At 52.5% G+C, this 15,638-nt stretch overlaps 2 protein-coding genes and 13 non-coding genes across 15 annotated transcripts; 2 read left to right on the forward strand and 13 right to left on the reverse strand.

Moving 5' to 3' along the window:
- Positions 1–1,410: 1,410 nt before the first annotated feature.
- Positions 1,411–3,979, forward strand: LOC142962422 (uncharacterized). The gene is made up of 9 exons (XM_076102900.1): positions 1,411–1,477; positions 1,600–1,721; positions 1,822–2,034; positions 2,139–2,384; positions 2,527–2,612; positions 2,656–3,077; positions 3,176–3,406; positions 3,496–3,802; positions 3,931–3,979. The coding sequence occupies exons 1-9, from the start codon at positions 1,411–1,413 to the stop codon at positions 3,977–3,979; spliced, it is 1,743 nt and encodes a 580-aa protein (XP_075959015.1).
- Positions 3,980–4,010: 31 nt separating this feature from the next.
- LOC142963243 (uncharacterized) lies at positions 4,011–5,800 on the forward strand. Its single transcript, XM_076103973.1, has 3 exons — positions 4,011–4,190; positions 4,277–4,531; positions 4,630–5,800. Exons 1-3 carry the CDS (start codon positions 4,033–4,035, stop codon positions 5,219–5,221), a joined length of 1,005 nt encoding a protein of 334 aa, XP_075960088.1. The 5' UTR covers positions 4,011–4,032; the 3' UTR covers positions 5,222–5,800.
- Positions 5,801–6,261: 461 nt separating this feature from the next.
- On the reverse strand, positions 6,262–6,368 carry LOC142963394 (U6 spliceosomal RNA). The gene has a single exon (XR_012957487.1). It is a non-coding gene; the product is annotated as a U6 spliceosomal RNA (small nuclear RNA).
- Positions 6,369–6,756: 388 nt separating this feature from the next.
- LOC142963391 (U6 spliceosomal RNA) lies at positions 6,757–6,863 on the reverse strand. Its single transcript, XR_012957484.1, has one exon. It is a non-coding gene; the product is annotated as a U6 spliceosomal RNA (small nuclear RNA).
- Positions 6,864–7,553: 690 nt separating this feature from the next.
- Positions 7,554–7,660, reverse strand: LOC142963395 (U6 spliceosomal RNA). The gene has a single exon (XR_012957488.1). It is a non-coding gene; the product is annotated as a U6 spliceosomal RNA (small nuclear RNA).
- A 661-nt stretch (positions 7,661–8,321) lies between these two features.
- Positions 8,322–8,428, reverse strand: LOC142963378 (U6 spliceosomal RNA). The gene has a single exon (XR_012957472.1). It is a non-coding gene; the product is annotated as a U6 spliceosomal RNA (small nuclear RNA).
- Positions 8,429–9,089: 661 nt separating this feature from the next.
- On the reverse strand, positions 9,090–9,196 carry LOC142963390 (U6 spliceosomal RNA). The gene has a single exon (XR_012957483.1). It is a non-coding gene; the product is annotated as a U6 spliceosomal RNA (small nuclear RNA).
- Positions 9,197–9,850: 654 nt separating this feature from the next.
- Positions 9,851–9,957, reverse strand: LOC142963303 (U6 spliceosomal RNA). The gene has a single exon (XR_012957421.1). It is a non-coding gene; the product is annotated as a U6 spliceosomal RNA (small nuclear RNA).
- A 668-nt stretch (positions 9,958–10,625) lies between these two features.
- Positions 10,626–10,732, reverse strand: LOC142963393 (U6 spliceosomal RNA). Its single transcript, XR_012957486.1, has one exon. It is a non-coding gene; the product is annotated as a U6 spliceosomal RNA (small nuclear RNA).
- Positions 10,733–11,393: 661 nt separating this feature from the next.
- On the reverse strand, positions 11,394–11,500 carry LOC142963309 (U6 spliceosomal RNA). Its single transcript, XR_012957426.1, has one exon. It is a non-coding gene; the product is annotated as a U6 spliceosomal RNA (small nuclear RNA).
- Positions 11,501–12,154: 654 nt separating this feature from the next.
- On the reverse strand, positions 12,155–12,261 carry LOC142963305 (U6 spliceosomal RNA). The gene has a single exon (XR_012957422.1). It is a non-coding gene; the product is annotated as a U6 spliceosomal RNA (small nuclear RNA).
- Positions 12,262–12,922: 661 nt separating this feature from the next.
- LOC142963323 (U6 spliceosomal RNA) lies at positions 12,923–13,029 on the reverse strand. Its single transcript, XR_012957435.1, has one exon. It is a non-coding gene; the product is annotated as a U6 spliceosomal RNA (small nuclear RNA).
- A 654-nt stretch (positions 13,030–13,683) lies between these two features.
- Positions 13,684–13,790, reverse strand: LOC142963350 (U6 spliceosomal RNA). The gene has a single exon (XR_012957446.1). It is a non-coding gene; the product is annotated as a U6 spliceosomal RNA (small nuclear RNA).
- Positions 13,791–14,451: 661 nt separating this feature from the next.
- On the reverse strand, positions 14,452–14,558 carry LOC142963306 (U6 spliceosomal RNA). The gene has a single exon (XR_012957423.1). It is a non-coding gene; the product is annotated as a U6 spliceosomal RNA (small nuclear RNA).
- Positions 14,559–14,946: 388 nt separating this feature from the next.
- On the reverse strand, positions 14,947–15,053 carry LOC142963392 (U6 spliceosomal RNA). The gene has a single exon (XR_012957485.1). It is a non-coding gene; the product is annotated as a U6 spliceosomal RNA (small nuclear RNA).
- Between the last annotated feature and the right edge of the window lie 585 nt (positions 15,054–15,638).

Below are 15,638 nucleotides of genomic sequence, written 5' to 3' on the forward strand. Positions count from 1 at the left end.
CGTATGAAACTGAGATTATTAATTATCCTCATTGATAACTGCAGATATTTATTCATGTTATTGTTATTTATCAACAGACAGAATCTTTTAAACTAAGCCAGATTTTTTTTCTCTCTCTCTCTCTCTCTCTCTCTCTCTCTCTCTCTCTGTCCCAGGCATGGGGGCAGCTTGTCGTTCGGCTTGACATCTGTCACCACCGAGAGCCACAAGCTGTACCCCACCTTCATGAGGTAGCTGTCCCACTGCATCTTCGAGGTGGACCCCGGAGATGCCCGCCGTCTCGGTGAGGCCAAGCGGTCCGAGCTGGAGGGGAAGCACGGGATGGTCGACCTGACTGACGCCGAGGTGACGGAGAGGATCTCCAAGAAGGAGTGGAGGCTCCACTGTCGGAGGAGGACACGTGGGGCGGAGGAGACTTCTCTCCTCATCCAGGAGCTCCTCGACACCTTCGGCGGCGCGGCAGGACGCGACACCCTGGACATCCCGTTGCTGGACGCTCTCTGCATCCAGGACATCTGGAGCACGCAGAGGCGGCACCTCAGCTGCATTCAGGATCCACCGGGCGTGCAGCTCTACACCGAGACTGGCAGGCTGACGAAGGGCGGAGTCAGCCTGCCGGTCTATCGCTGCGCGAGGGGCACCACGTCCTTGGAGTCCTTCCACCTCCACCTTAACCGGTTCATCCCAGGTACTTGCATGTGTCTCACAGCTTGTGACAAAATATATTCTGTTTTCACATTTCATAAAAACACTGATTCATGTTTGATCCAAAACCTGCTTCCTCAGGGACACGAGCCAGTGCCAAGCACTTCCAGGCGTTCCTGGTTGATGGACTGGTGAGGTGGAACGAGGACCGCGCAGCAGCAGCTGCACCACCACCACCGGTTGCAGCTGAGGGACAGGTGGGACCTCTGTACTCCTACAGTGGCCACCTCAAGCACGTCCTTAACCAGAAGAGCCAAAGACTGCTTGGTCTTCAGGTGGTTAAGGACTTCACCAAGCCTGCTGAGTACACAGGTATGTGATGTGAAAACACTTTATTTCAACATCATAACTCCACTAAGCCTGCATTTCCAGGCAAGCTCCAATTCAGCCTGAATTGAATACAAGGAGTCAAACTCTATTTCTTTGATTTACTGTTTCTGTGTGTTTATTTACAGCCTCCTCCAGACCAGCTCTTCCCTCAACATCACGCGAGGAGCCCTCAGATGAAGAGCTGGTCAGGCCGGTAGTTGGCTTTGAAGAGTGTAAGTACCATTAAATGAATATTCACGCAGCACATTGTCTGGAACAGAAAGGCTTGAATCGATGTTGACTCGTCTTTTTGAATGTTTCTGTGATCACACAGCATAACAGGAGACGACCAGGTGAGTCTGGGTTGAATTTGAAACTTTTAAATCACTAACAGTGATGCTTCCAGTCACAGGCGGGAGCCTCTGCCACGCCGCCGCCCGCAGTCGTGGAGGAGACGACCAGGGCAGCTATCCTCCCTCACCGGCCGCCTGCTGACAGTGCAGAGGTGAGGCGTCAGACAGTACAGGTAGACTCTCCGGCTGCCACCCTCGGGTATTAAAACAGCTGTACGTTCTCTCTCTCCAGCTGCTGCCCGGGACCTGGCGAGCGGCTCTCACTGCGGAGCAGCAGCAGTGGATCGGCCGGGGGCTGTTTTCCAGGGACAGCTCGGGGAGGTCTCGGCTCACAGGCGAGCTGAACCTGTGGTGGTACCCTCCCCAAACCCGGCCGGTCTACAACCAGCCTCCCGCTTCCCCCGACCCCTTCTTCACATGCCGGCTGTTTCTCTGGATGCCGCACCGCATCTAGCGCCTGCAGCTGGCGTGCCCCCAGCCTTTGTGCACCGGGACGCTGACAAAGGCTGGGCTCTACAGGACCATCCGGAGGGTCCTTGACATCGACGGCTGGTACCTCATGGCCACTGAGTACCTCGAGTGCCGTCGATGCAAGAAGAAGGTCGGAGGGTGGTCGCAGATCACCTCCACCTTCGGATCCATCTTAAAGATGGATTCCACCAAGAAGGCAGGCAGAGTTTATCGGCATTTCATCTTTCTTGTTTTTATTATTCCAGCTGCTCAGCGTGTTTACAGATATCTCTCTCTCTCTCTCTCTCTCTCTCCGCTCAGGTGACGAAGAAGCTCGCCGGTACCGCCTCCGACACGGCCGCCTGGGTCACCAACGTTGGCAACGAACACGGGCAGGTCCTCATGAGCGTCCTCACCTGCTCCGAGGGCTCCGAGGGCCTGTCCCGGATGGCGGCCGGGCTAACGAGGCGGTATCAGCACGCCGGGGTACCACCCCCCCAGCTCATCTACGTGAACCGGGACTGCTGTAACCGAGACGGCCTGTCAAGGACAGCTGCCGTGTTTCCCGTATGAAACTGAGATTATTAATTATCCTCATTGATAACTGCAGATATTTATTCATGTTATTGTTATTTATCAACAGACAGAATCTTTTAAACTAAGCCAGATTTTTTTTCTCTCTCTCTCTCTCTCTCTCTCTCTGTCCCAGGCGTGGGGGCAGCTTGTCGTTCGGCTTGACATCTGGCACCTGATGCGCCGCTTCGCATCAGGTGTCACCACCGAGAGCCACAAGCTGTACCCCACCTTCATGAGGCAGCTGTCCCACTGCATCTTCGAGGTGGACCCCGGAGATGCCCGCCGTCAAGCGGTCCGAGCTGGAGGGGAAGCACGGGATGGTCGACCTGACTGACGTCGAGGTGACGGAGAGGATCTCCAAGAAGGAGTGGAGGCTCCACTGTCGGAGGAGGACACGTGGGGCGGAGGAGACTTCTCTCCTCATCCAGGAGCTCCTCGACACCTTCGGCGGCGCGGCAGGACGCGACACCCTGGACATCCCGTTGCTGGACGCTCTCTGCATCCAGGACATCTGGAGCACGCAGAGGCGGCACCTCAGCTGCATTCAGGATCCACCGGGCATGCAGCTCTACACCGAGACTGGCAGGCTGACGAAGGGCGGAGTCAGCCTGCCGGTCTATCGCTGCGCGAGGGGCACCACGTCCTTGGAGTCCTTCCACCTCCACCTTAACCGGTTCATCCCAGGTACTCGCATGTGTCTCACAGCTTGTGACAAAATATATTCTGTTTTCACATTTCATTAAAACACTGATTCATGTTTGATCCAAAACCTGCTTCCTCAGGGACACGAGCCAGTGCCAAGCACTTCCAGGCGTTCCTGGTTGATGGACTGGTGAGGTGGAACGAGGACCGCGCAGCAGCAGCTGCACCACCACCACCGGTTGCAGCTGAGGGACAGGTGGGACCTCTGTACTCCTACAGTGGCCACCTCAAGCACGTCCTTAACCAGAAGAGCCAAAGACTGCTTGGTCTTCAGGTGGTTAAGGACTTCACCAAGCCTGCTGAGTACACAGGTATGTGATGTGAAAACACTTTATTTCAACATCATAACTCAGAGTAAAAAGAGCAATTACTAAATGCAAATGTCTTTTCTGTATGATAGGGGAGCTCATCGGGGTAGAGTACCTGTACCAGCAGACAGGCAGAGTGCTTGAGGACGTCAGCTTGGACCCTGACACTCCGGACGAGGCTGCTGCCATCGAGTCGCTCGAGGAGGAGGATGAGGGTATCGTGGAAGATGTGGAGGACCCCACCATCTTCGAGCCCGATACCCCATCCACCAGCACAGCAGCAGCCCGGTCAGGTGATCCAGCTGACGCATCATCTGAGCCATCCGGTCCAGCCGCCCCTGACCAGGATGCCCTTCCTGAGGCCCCGGAGGTTAAGGACCCTGTTCCCCCCTCCTCAGAGTCTGAGGTAAGTTCGCTACCGATACTGATAACGATGATGATAACAGTGACGATAGAATATTTCACAGCGCATCGCTCTGTGCTTACTGACTCGTTTCTCCTCCTCTTCCTTTCTTGTTTCTTCTCAGGAGAATATACAGGGTCCTGATGACCAGCCTGGGTACCAGCACGTCCTGAAGCTGGCCCAGGCCCTGGTGGAAGGGAGGAACCTTCAGGGGCTTACTGACAGTATGGTAGACAGACTCATCCTGCTCTGGAATCGCTTGCCAGAGCAGGACAAACAGCGAGTCGTCTACCCTCCCAGATACCGGGAGAGGCAACCTAAGGGGCGGTTCAAGGCAGCGAAGGGGAAGAACACCTCCTGTCCTGGCAAGGAGAGTCTCCAACGGTACGATTTTTTTCAAATATGAATAGATCCTCTTGTAAATATTTGCTGTATATTAACTCACACTTTACTCTCCATGACTTTTTCAGCTGCCTTCTCGGACCGAACTCCAGCGCTGCAAACTGGCCCAGCGCCAGTCGCCTGGTCGAGGCCATTTGCAGCCAGCTCTGCCAGCTCCACCCAGCAGCCACGCGGGTCTGTGGGGTCATGAGGACTCGGTGGTCCCTCATCCTCACGGACTACGTGGCCATCAGAGAGGCAGTGCTGGCCAGCCGGAGGCGGAGGCTGATGGCTCAGACAGAGATCCAGCTCTTTCAGCTAAATCAGAGGACCCTGACCCAGTGGTAAGGGTTCAACATGAAGCTTTAAAGTTTTGATGGGTTGTAATCTGAGATGTATCGTTTGATTAAGAGCCTAAGAACAATCTGCGTTTGTCTCCCAGGTTCTCTGAGCGGCAGAAGGAAAAAGGGAGGGATGTGCTGCTACAGGGAACTGGCGTCGTCCCTGCAGCAGCTGTTGCCGTCCTCCCTCTCCCTCCAGCTAAAGGGCTGTCCTCTGTTCAGGTGGGACAAGGACAGCCCTTCCCCTTCAATGTCCCCGATGAGCAACCAGGACCCTCATCGGGTGGCCTTCCCCCCCCTCCTCCTCCTCCTCCTCCTCCAGATGGGGAGCAGCCCGGCCCGTCCTCCGTTGGCCTTCCCCCTCCTCCTCCTCCTCCAGCAATGCTCCCGGGTGTCTTCCCCGCTCCTGCCCCTGCCGGTCAGCCTCCTCTTCCTGGACCACACATGTCCAGGTCCACGGCCTACAGGAAGAGGAAGGCGGCCGAGGCTGCTGCAGCAGAGCAGGGGCCGCTGCCCGGGTGCAAAACCCGTCGGCCGACGACACAGTACGTCTGCACAAAGTGTGGCCAGCCCAAAACGCTGGCTACAGGACACACTCGCCTGTTTGATGTGGTGTACTGTGCGTCTGTCGGCGGGAAAACTGTGGAGGAGTGGAGGGAGGAAATGAATAAGAAATACAAGGTGGGTCCATGAGGGAGACTGTTTGTTTTTTGTTTGTTTTTTGTTTATTTATTCCTTTGTATTTATTTATTAATCATTCTGACTTAGTGTTTTTTTTTAAATTTAATTTGTTCTTTATGAATAAATAAAAGTCTGTAATCTGCACTTTGTTTGGAAGCTTTATTATTTCTGATTATATATATATTAAAAACAAGCTTTACACATTAGGATAGAAATATGAGACACACACACATATATTATATATATATATATATTTACACGATGTGCTGCTGATACACTTAGGGGTCGAAGGTCACAGTGGTCAAATAATGAACAATAAACAAACAATTAGAAACTTTGTTAACAGAGAACATGTTTGAATGAGCAGAATGATCCCAAGAACACATGAAGATGTCATTAGAACTTTTTATATATGAGCAGCTTGTTCAATGCTGGTGTCTCCAAAGACCACATGTCGTCCAGCTGAGGAGCAATCCCTATGAACCACCACAAGAGCGAGGGGTGAGGTCTGTCCCTGGCAGATGTCAATGTGTTTGCCGGAAAATATGTTAGCCGTGAGTGCCGGCTCATTCTATCTGACTGTTTAATCCACAAAAAGGATAAGCTCAAAAGTGTCCTGACACTGTGAGCGGGCCGGTGCCCAAGTTGCCTTTCTGGCCGGGGGCTGGACTTTGGTCCTAAGCAGTCCCTTCCTAAGACACCCCCCCAAAACGACTGGCAAACTCTGAGAATCCCTCAGTGAAATCAGCAGTGGGATAAGCCGCACTGTGTGAAGTTGGTCATGCCAAATTTGTCTTCCTGAGCATGTGGGACAACTTTAAGCCCTTTATTGTGGGAACGACACCTTTAATCCCCTTGTTGTCCACCTGTTGCTGCCATCTTTATCTGATGGCAAACTTGTTCCATGTGCCTTTCCCGCATGGGGCTGTCAGGGAATCGTAGAGGGGTCTGCACCGTTTCCTCTCTTTCAGCATGCTCTCTTGACAAGGTGTTACTTCCTTGTGTTACCACCGTGTTGCGGCGCACCTTGCTCGGGGCAACACGGGCTGGTCAAAATGTGGAAACGCTTCACGAATTTGCATGTCATCCTTTCGCAGGGGCCATGCTAATCTTCTCTGTATCGATTCCAATTTATTAGATGTGCTGCCTTAGCAAGCACATTGACTCACAGGCGCCGCCGACCATTTGAACTCCCTGTTGTCGCAACCACACCTTCACAGCGGTGAGGGCCGGAGGGCCGCAATCCCTATGAACCACCACAAGAGCGAGGGGTGAGGTCTATCCCTGGCAGATGTCAATGTGTTTGCCGGAAAATATGTTAGCCGTGAGTGCCGGCTCACTTTAATCCCCTTGTTGTCCACCTGTTGCTGCCATCTTTATCTGATGGCAAACTTGTTCCATGTGCCTTTCCCGCATGGGGCTGTCAGGGAATCGTAGAGGGGTCTGCACCGTTTCCTCTCTTTCAGCATGCTCTCTTGACAAGGTGTTACTTCCTTGTGTTACCACCGTGTTGCAGCGCACCTTGCTCGGGGCAACACGGGCTGGTCAAAATGTGGAAACGCTTCACGAATTTGCGTGTCATCCTTTTGCAGGGGCCATGCTAATCTTCTCTGTATTGATTCCAATTTATTAGATGTGCTGCCTTAGCAAGCACATTGACTCACAGGTGCCGCCGACCATTTGAACCCCCTGTTGTCGCAACCACACCTTCACAGCGGTGAGGGCCGGAGGGCCGCAATCCCTATGAACCACCACAAGAGCGAGGTCTGTCCCTGGCAGATGTCAATGTGTTTGCCGGAAAATATGTTAGCCGTGAGTGCCGGCTCATTCTGTCTGACTGTTTAATCCACAAAAAGGATAAGCTCAAAAGTGTCCTGACACTGAGCGGGCCGGTGCCCAAGTTGCCTTTCTGGCCGGGGGCTGGACTTTGGCCCTAAGCAGTCCCTTCCTAAGACACACCCCCAAAACGACTGGCAAACTCTGAGAATCCCTCTGTGAAATCAGCAGTGGGATAAGCCGCACTGTGTAAAGTTGGTCATGCCAAATTTGTCTTCCTGAGACAACTTTAAGCCCTTTATGGGACAACTTTAAGCCCTTTATGGGACAACTTTAAGCCCTTTATTGTGGGAACGACACCTTTAATCCCCTTGTTGTCCACCTGTTGCTGCCATCTTTATCTGATGGCAAACTTGTTCCATGTGCCTTTCCCGCATGGGGCTGTCAGGGAATCGTAGAGGGGTCTGCACCGTTTCCTCTCTTTCAGCATGCTCTCTTGACAAGGTGTTACTTCCTTGTGTTACCACCGTGTTGCGGCGCACCTTGCTCGGGGCAACACGGGCTGGTCAAAATGTGGAAACGCTTCACGAATTTGCATGTCATCCTTTCGCAGGGGCCATGCTAATCTTCTCTGTATCGATTCCAATTTATTAGATGTGCTGCCTTAGCAAGCACATTGACTCACAGGCGCCGCCGACCATTTGAACCCCCTGTTGTCGCAACCACACCTTCACAGCGGTGAGGGCCGGAGGGCCGCAATCCCTATGAACCACCACAAGAGCGAGGGGTGAGGTCTGTCCCTGGCAGATGTCAATGTGTTTGCCGGAAAATATGTTAGCCGTGAGTGCCGGCTCATTCTGTCTGACTGTTTAATCCACAAAAAGGATAAGCTCAAAAGTGTCCTGACACTGAGCGGGCCGGTGCCCAAGTTGCCTTTCTGGCCGGGGGCTGGACTTTGGCCCTAAGCAGTCCCTTCCTAAGACACACCCCCAAAACGACTGGCAAACTCTGAGAATCCCTCTGTGAAATCAGCAGTGGGATAAGCCGCACTGTGTAAAGTTGGTCATGCCAAATTTGTCTTCCTGAGCATGTGGGACAACTTTAAGCCCTTTATTGTGGGAACGACACCTTTAATCCCCTTGTTGTCCACCTGTTGCTGCCATCTTTATCTGATGGCAAACTTGTTCCATGTGCCTTTCCCGCATGGGGCTGTCAGGGAATCGTAGAGGGGTCTGCACCGTTTCCTCTCTTTCAGCATGCTCTCTTGACAACGTGTTACTTCCTTGTGTTACCACCGTGTTGCGGCGCACCTTGCTCGGGGCAACACGGGCTGGTCAAAATGTGGAAACGCTTCACGAATTTGCGTGTCATCCTTTTGCAGGGGCCATGCTAATCTTCTCTGTATCGATTCCAATTTATTAGATGTGCTGCCTTAGCAAGCACATTGACTCACAGGCGCCGCCGACCATTTGAACCCCCTGTTGTCGCAACCACACCTTCACAGCGGTGAGGGCCGGAGGGCCGCAATCCCTATGAACCACCACAAGAGCGAGGGGTGAGGTCTGTCCCTGGCAGATGTCAATGTGTTTGCCGGAAAATATGTTAGCCGTGAGTGCCGGCTCATTCTGTCTGACTGTTTAATCCACAAAAAGGATAAGCTCAAAAGTGTCCTGACACTGAGCGGGCCGGTGCCCAAGTTGCCTTTCTGGCCGGGGGCTGGACTTTGGCCCTAAGCAGTCCCTTCCTAAGACACACCCCCAAAACGACTGGCAAACTCTGAGAATCCCTCTGTGAAATCAGCAGTGGGATAAGCCGCACTGTGTAAAGTTGGTCATGCCAAATTTGTCTTCCTGAGCATGTGGGACAACTTTAAGCCCTTTATTGTGGGAACGACACCTTTAATCCCCTTGTTGTCCACCTGTTGCTGCCATCTTTATCTGATGGCAAACTTGTTCCATGTGCCTTTCCCGCATGGGGCTGTCAGGGAATCGTAGAGGGGTCTGCACCGTTTCCTCTCTTTCAGCATGCTCTCTTGACAACGTGTTACTTCCTTGTGTTACCACCGTGTTGCGGCGCACCTTGCTCGGGGCAACACGGGCTGGTCAAAATGTGGAAACGCTTCACGAATTTGCGTGTCATCCTTTTGCAGGGGCCATGCTAATCTTCTCTGTATCGATTCCAATTTATTAGATGTGCTGCCTTAGCAAGCACATTGACTCACAGGCGCCGCCGACCATTTGAACCCCCTGTTGTCGCAACCACACCTTCACAGCGGTGAGGGCCGGAGGGCCGCAATCCCTATGAACCACCACAAGAGCGAGGTCTGTCCCTGGCAGATGTCAATGTGTTTGCCGGAAAATATGTTAGCCGTGAGTGCCGGCTCATTCTGTCTGACTGTTTAATCCACAAAAAGGATAAGCTCAAAAGTGTCCTGACACTGAGCGGGCCGGTGCCCAAGTTGCCTTTCTGGCCGGGGGCTGGACTTTGGCCCTAAGCAGTCCCTTCCTAAAACACACCCCCAAAACGACTGGCAAACTCTGAGAATCCCTCTGTGAAATCAGCAGTGGGATAAGCCGCACTGTGTAAAGTTGGTCATGCCAAATTTGTCTTCCTGAGCATGTGGGACAACTTTAAGCCCTTTATTGTGGGAACGACACCTTTAATCCCCTTGTTGTCCACCTGTTGCTGCCATCTTTATCTGATGGCAAACTTGTTCCATGTGCCTTTCCCGCATGGGGCTGTCAGGGAATCGTAGAGGGGTCTGCACCGTTTCCTCTCTTTCAGCATGCTCTCTTGACAAGGTGTTACTTCCTTGTGTTACCACCGTGTTGCGGCGCACCTTGCTCGGGGCAACACGGGCTGGTCAAAATGTGGAAACGCTTCACGAATTTGCATGTCATCCTTTCGCAGGGGCCATGCTAATCTTCTCTGTATCGATTCCAATTTATTAGATGTGCTGCCTTAGCAAGCACATTGACTCACAGGTGCCGCCGACCATTTGAACCCCCTGTTGTCGCAACCACACCTTCACAGCGGTGAGGGCCGGAGGGCCGCAATCCCTATGAACCACCACAAGAGCGAGGTCTGTCCCTGGCAGATGTCAATGTGTTTGCCGGAAAATATGTTAGCCGTGAGTGCCGGCTCATTCTGTCTGACTGTTTAATCCACAAAAAGGATAAGCTCAAAAGTGTCCTGACACTGAGCGGGCCGGTGCCCAAGTTGCCTTTCTGGCCGGGGGCTGGACTTTGGCCCTAAGCAGTCCCTTCCTAAGACACACCCCCAAAACGACTGGCAAACTCTGAGAATCCCTCTGTGAAATCAGCAGTGGGATAAGCCGCACTGTGTAAAGTTGGTCATGCCAAATTTGTCTTCCTGAGACAACTTTAAGCCCTTTATGGGACAACTTTAAGCCCTTTATTGTGGGAACGACACCTTTAATCCCCTTGTTGTCCACCTGTTGCTGCCATCTTTATCTGATGGCAAACTTGTTCCATGTGCCTTTCCCGCATGGGGCTGTCAGGGAATCGTAGAGGGGTCTGCACCGTTTCCTCTCTTTCAGCATGCTCTCTTGACAAGGTGTTACTTCCTTGTGTTACCACCGTGTTGCGGCGCACCTTGCTCGGGGCAACACGGGCTGGTCAAAATGTGGAAACACTTCACGAATTTGCATGTCATCCTTTCGCAGGGGCCATGCTAATCTTCTCTGTATCGATTCCAATTTATTAGATGTGCTGCCTTAGCAAGCACATTGACTCACAGGCGCCGCCGACCATTTGAACCCCCTGTTGTCGCAACCACACCTTCACAGCGGTGAGGGCCGGAGGGCCGCAATCCCTATGAACCACCACAAGAGCGAGGGGTGAGGTCCGTCCCTGGCAGATGTCAATGTGTTTGCTGGAAAATATGTTAGCCGTGAGTGCCGGCTCATTCTGTCTGACTGTTTAATCCACAAAAAGGATAAGCTCAAAAGTGTCCTGACACTGAGCGGGCCGGTGCCCAAGTTGCCTTTCTGGCCGGGGGCTGGACTTTGGCCCTAAGCAGTCCCTTCCTAAGACACACCCCCAAAACGACTGGCAAACTCTGAGAATCCCTCTGTGAAATCAGCAGTGGGATAAGCCGCACTGTGTAAAGTTGGTCATGCCAAATTTGTCTTCCTGAGCATGTGGGACAACTTTAAGCCCTTTATTGTGGGAACGACACCTTTAATCCCCTTGTTGTCCACCTGTTGCTGCCATCTTTATCTGATGGCAAACTTGTTCCATGTGCCTTTCCCGCATGGGGCTGTCAGGGAATCGTAGAGGGGTCTGCACCGTTTCCTCTCTTTCAGCATGCTCTCTTGACAACGTGTTACTTCCTTGTGTTACCACCGTGTTGCGGCGCACCTTGCTCGGGGCAACACGGGCTGGTCAAAATGTGGAAACGCTTCACGAATTTGCGTGTCATCCTTTTGCAGGGGCCATGCTAATCTTCTCTGTATCGATTCCAATTTATTAGATGTGCTGCCTTAGCAAGCACATTGACTCACAGGCGCCGCCGACCATTTGAACCCCCTGTTGTCGCAACCACACCTTCACAGCGGTGAGGGCCGGAGGGCCGCAATCCCTATGAACCACCACAAGAGCGAGGTCTGTCCCTGGCAGATGTCAATGTGTTTGCCGGAAAATATGTTAGCCGTGAGTGCCGGCTCATTCTGTCTGACTGTTTAATCCACAAAAAGGATAAGCTCAAAAGTGTCCTGACACTGAGCGGGCCGGTGCCCAAGTTGCCTTTCTGGCCGGGGGCTGGACTTTGGCCCTAAGCAGTCCCTTCCTAAAACACACCCCCAAAACGACTGGCAAACTCTGAGAATCCCTCTGTGAAATCAGCAGTGGGATAAGCCGCACTGTGTAAAGTTGGTCATGCCAAATTTGTCTTCCTGAGCATGTGGGACAACTTTAAGCCCTTTATTGTGGGAACGACACCTTTAATCCCCTTGTTGTCCACCTGTTGCTGCCATCTTTATCTGATGGCAAACTTGTTCCATGTGCCTTTCCCGCATGGGGCTGTCAGGGAATCGTAGAGGGGTCTGCACCGTTTCCTCTCTTTCAGCATGCTCTCTTGACAACGTGTTACTTCCTTGTGTTACCACCGTGTTGCGGCGCACCTTGCTCGGGGCAACACGGGCTGGTCAAAATGTGGAAACGCTTCACGAATTTGCATGTCATCCTTTCGCAGGGGCCATGCTAATCTTCTCTGTATCGATTCCAATTTATTAGATGTGCTGCCTTAGCAAGCACATTGACTCACAGGCGCCGCCGACCATTTGAACCCCCTGTTGTCGCAACCACACCTTCACAGCGGTGAGGGCCGGAGGGCCGCAATCCCTATGAACCACCACAAGAGCGAGGGGTGAGGTCTGTCCCTGGCAGATGTCAATGTGTTTGCCGGAAAATATGTTAGCCGTGAGTGCCGGCTCATTCTGTCTGACTGTTTAATCCACAAAAAGGATAAGCTCAAAAGTGTCCTGACACTGAGCGGGCCGGTGCCCAAGTTGCCTTTCTGGCCGGGGGCTGGACTTTGGCCCTAAGCAGTCCCTTCCTAAGACACACCCCCAAAACGACTGGCAAACTCTGAGAATCCCTCTGTGAAATCAGCAGTGGGATAAGCCGCACTGTGGAAAGTTGGTCATGCCAAATTTGTCTTCCTGAGCATGTGGGACAACTTTAAGCCCTTTATTGTGGGAACGACACCTTTAATCCCCTTGTTGTCCACCTGTTGCTGCCATCTTTATCTGATGGCAAACTTGTTCCATGTGCCTTTCCCGCATGGGGCTGTCAGGGAATCGTAGAGGGGTCTGCACCGTTTCCTCTCTTTCAGCATGCTCTCTTGACAACGTGTTACTTCCTTGTGTTACCACCGTGTTGCGGCGCACCTTGCTCGGGGCAACACGGGCTGGTCAAAATGTGGAAACGCTTCACGAATTTGCGTGTCATCCTTTTGCAGGGGCCATGCTAATCTTCTCTGTATCGATTCCAATTTATTAGATGTGCTGCCTTAGCAAGCACATTGACTCACAGGCGCCGCCGACCATTTGAACCCCCTGTTGTCGCAACCACACCTTCACAGCGGTGAGGGCCGGAGGGCCGCAATCCCTATGAACCACCACAAGAGCGAGGTCTGTCCCTGGCAGATGTCAATGTGTTTGCCGGAAAATATGTTAGCCGTGAGTGCCGGCTCATTCTGTCTGACTGTTTAATCCACAAAAAGGATAAGCTCAAAAGTGTCCTGACACTGAGCGGGCCGGTGCCCAAGTTGCCTTTCTGGCCGGGGGCTGGACTTTGGCCCTAAGCAGTCCCTTCCTAAAACACACCCCCAAAACGACTGGCAAACTCTGAGAATCCCTCTGTGAAATCAGCAGTGGGATAAGCCGCACTGTGTAAAGTTGGTCATGCCAAATTTGTCTTCCTAAGCATGTGGGACAACTTTAAGCCCTTTATTGTGGGAACGACACCTTTAATCCCCTTGTTGTCCACCTGTTGCTGCCATCTTTATCTGATGGCAAACTTGTTCCATGTGCCTTTCCCGCATGGGGCTGTCAGGGAATCGTAGAGGGGTCTGCACCGTTTCCTCTCTTTCAGCATGCTCTCTTGACAAGGTGTTACTTCCTTGTGTTACCACCGTGTTGCGGCGCACCTTGCTCGGGGCAACACGGGCTGGTCAAAATGTGGAAACGCTTCACGAATTTGCGTGTCATCCTTTCGCAGGGGCCATGCTAATCTTCTCTGTATCGATTCCAATTTATTAGATGTGCTGCCTTAGCAAGCACATTGACTCACAGGTGCCGCCGACCATTTGAACCCCCTGTTGTCGCAACCACACCTTCACAGCGGTGAGGGCCGGAGGGCCGCAATCCCTATGAACCACCACAAGAGCGAGGGGTGAGGTCTGTCCCTGGCAGATGTCAATGTGTTTGCCGGAAAATATGTTAGCCGTGAGTGCCGGCTCATTCTGTCTGACTGTTTAATCCACAAAAAGGATAAGCTCAAAAGTGTCCTGACACTGAGCGGGCCGGTGCCCAAGTTGCCTTTCTGGCCGGGGGCTGGACTTTGGCCCTAAGCAGTCCCTTCCTAAGACACACCCCCAAAACGACTGGCAAACTCTGAGAATCCCTCTGTGAAATCAGCAGTGGGATAAGCCGCACTGTGTAAAGTTGGTCATGCCAAATTTGTCTTCCTGAGCATGTGGGACAACTTTAAGCCCTTTATTGTGGGAACGACACCTTTAATCCCCTTGTTGTCCACCTGTTGCTGCCATCTTTATCTGATGGCAAACTTGTTCCATGTGCCTTTCCCGCATGGGGCTGTCAGGGAATCGTAGAGGGGTCTGCACCGTTTCCTCTCTTTCAGCATGCTCTCTTGACAAGGTGTTACTTCCTTGTGTTACCACCGTGTTGCGGCGCACCTTGCTCGGGGCAACACGGGCTGGTCAAAATGTGGAAACGCTTCACGAATTTGCATGTCATCCTTTCGCAGGGGCCATGCTAATCTTCTCTGTATCGATTCCAATTTATTAGATGTGCTGCCTTAGCAAGCACATTGACTCACAGGCGCCGCCGACCATTTGAACTCCCTGTTGTCGCAACCACACCTTCACAGCGGTGAGGGCCGGAGGGCCGCAATCCCTATGAACCACCACAAGAGCGAGGGGTGAGGTCTATCCCTGGCAGATGTCAATGTGTTTGCCGGAAAATATGTTAGCCGTGAGTGCCGGCTCACTTTAATCCCCTTGTTGTCCACCTGTTGCTGCCATCTTTATCTGATGGCAAACTTGTTCCATGTGCCTTTCCCGCATGGGGCTGTCAGGGAATCGTAGAGGGGTCTGCACTGTTTCCTCTCTTTCAGCATGCTCTCTTGACAAGGTGTTACTTCCTTGTGTTACCACCGTGTTGCAGCGCACCTTGCTCGGGGCAACACGGGCTGGTCAAAATGTGGAAACGCTTCACGAATTTGCGTGTCATCCTTTTGCAGGGGCCATGCTAATCTTCTCTGTATTGATTCCAATTTATTAGATGTGCTGCCTTAGCAAGCACATTGACTCACAGGTGCCGCCGACCATTTGAACCCCCTGTTGTCGCAACCACACCTTCACAGCGGTGAGGGCCGGAGGGCCGCAATCCCTATGAACCACCACAAGAGCGAGGTCTGTCCCTGGCAGATGTCAATGTGTTTGCCGGAAAATATGTTAGCCGTGAGTGCCGGCTCATTCTGTCTGACTGTTTAATCCACAAAAAGGATAAGCTCAAAAGTGTCCTGACACTGAGCGGGCCGGTGCCCAAGTTGCCTTTCTGGCCGGGGGCTGGACTTTGGCCCTAAGCAGTCCCTTCCTAAGACACACCCCCAAAACGACTGGCAAACTCTGAGAATCCCTCTGTGAAATCAGCAGTGGGATAAGCCGCACTGTGTAAAGTTGGTCATGCCAAATTTGTCTTCCTGAGCATGTGGGACAACTTTAAGCCCTTTATTGTGGGAACGACACCTTTAATCCCCTTGTTGTCCACCTGTTGCTGCCATCTTTATCTGATGGCAAACTTGTTCCATGTGCCTTTCCCGCATGGGGCTGTCAGGGAATCGTAGAGGGGTCTGCACCGTTTCCTCTCTTTCAGCATGCTCTCTTG

Source organism: Anarhichas minor, unplaced genomic scaffold (genome assembly GCF_050575085.1).
Source record: "Anarhichas minor isolate MPS153535 unplaced genomic scaffold, ASM5057508v1 ptg000028l, whole genome shotgun sequence".
Lineage (NCBI taxonomy): Eukaryota > Metazoa > Chordata > Actinopteri > Perciformes > Anarhichadidae > Anarhichas > Anarhichas minor.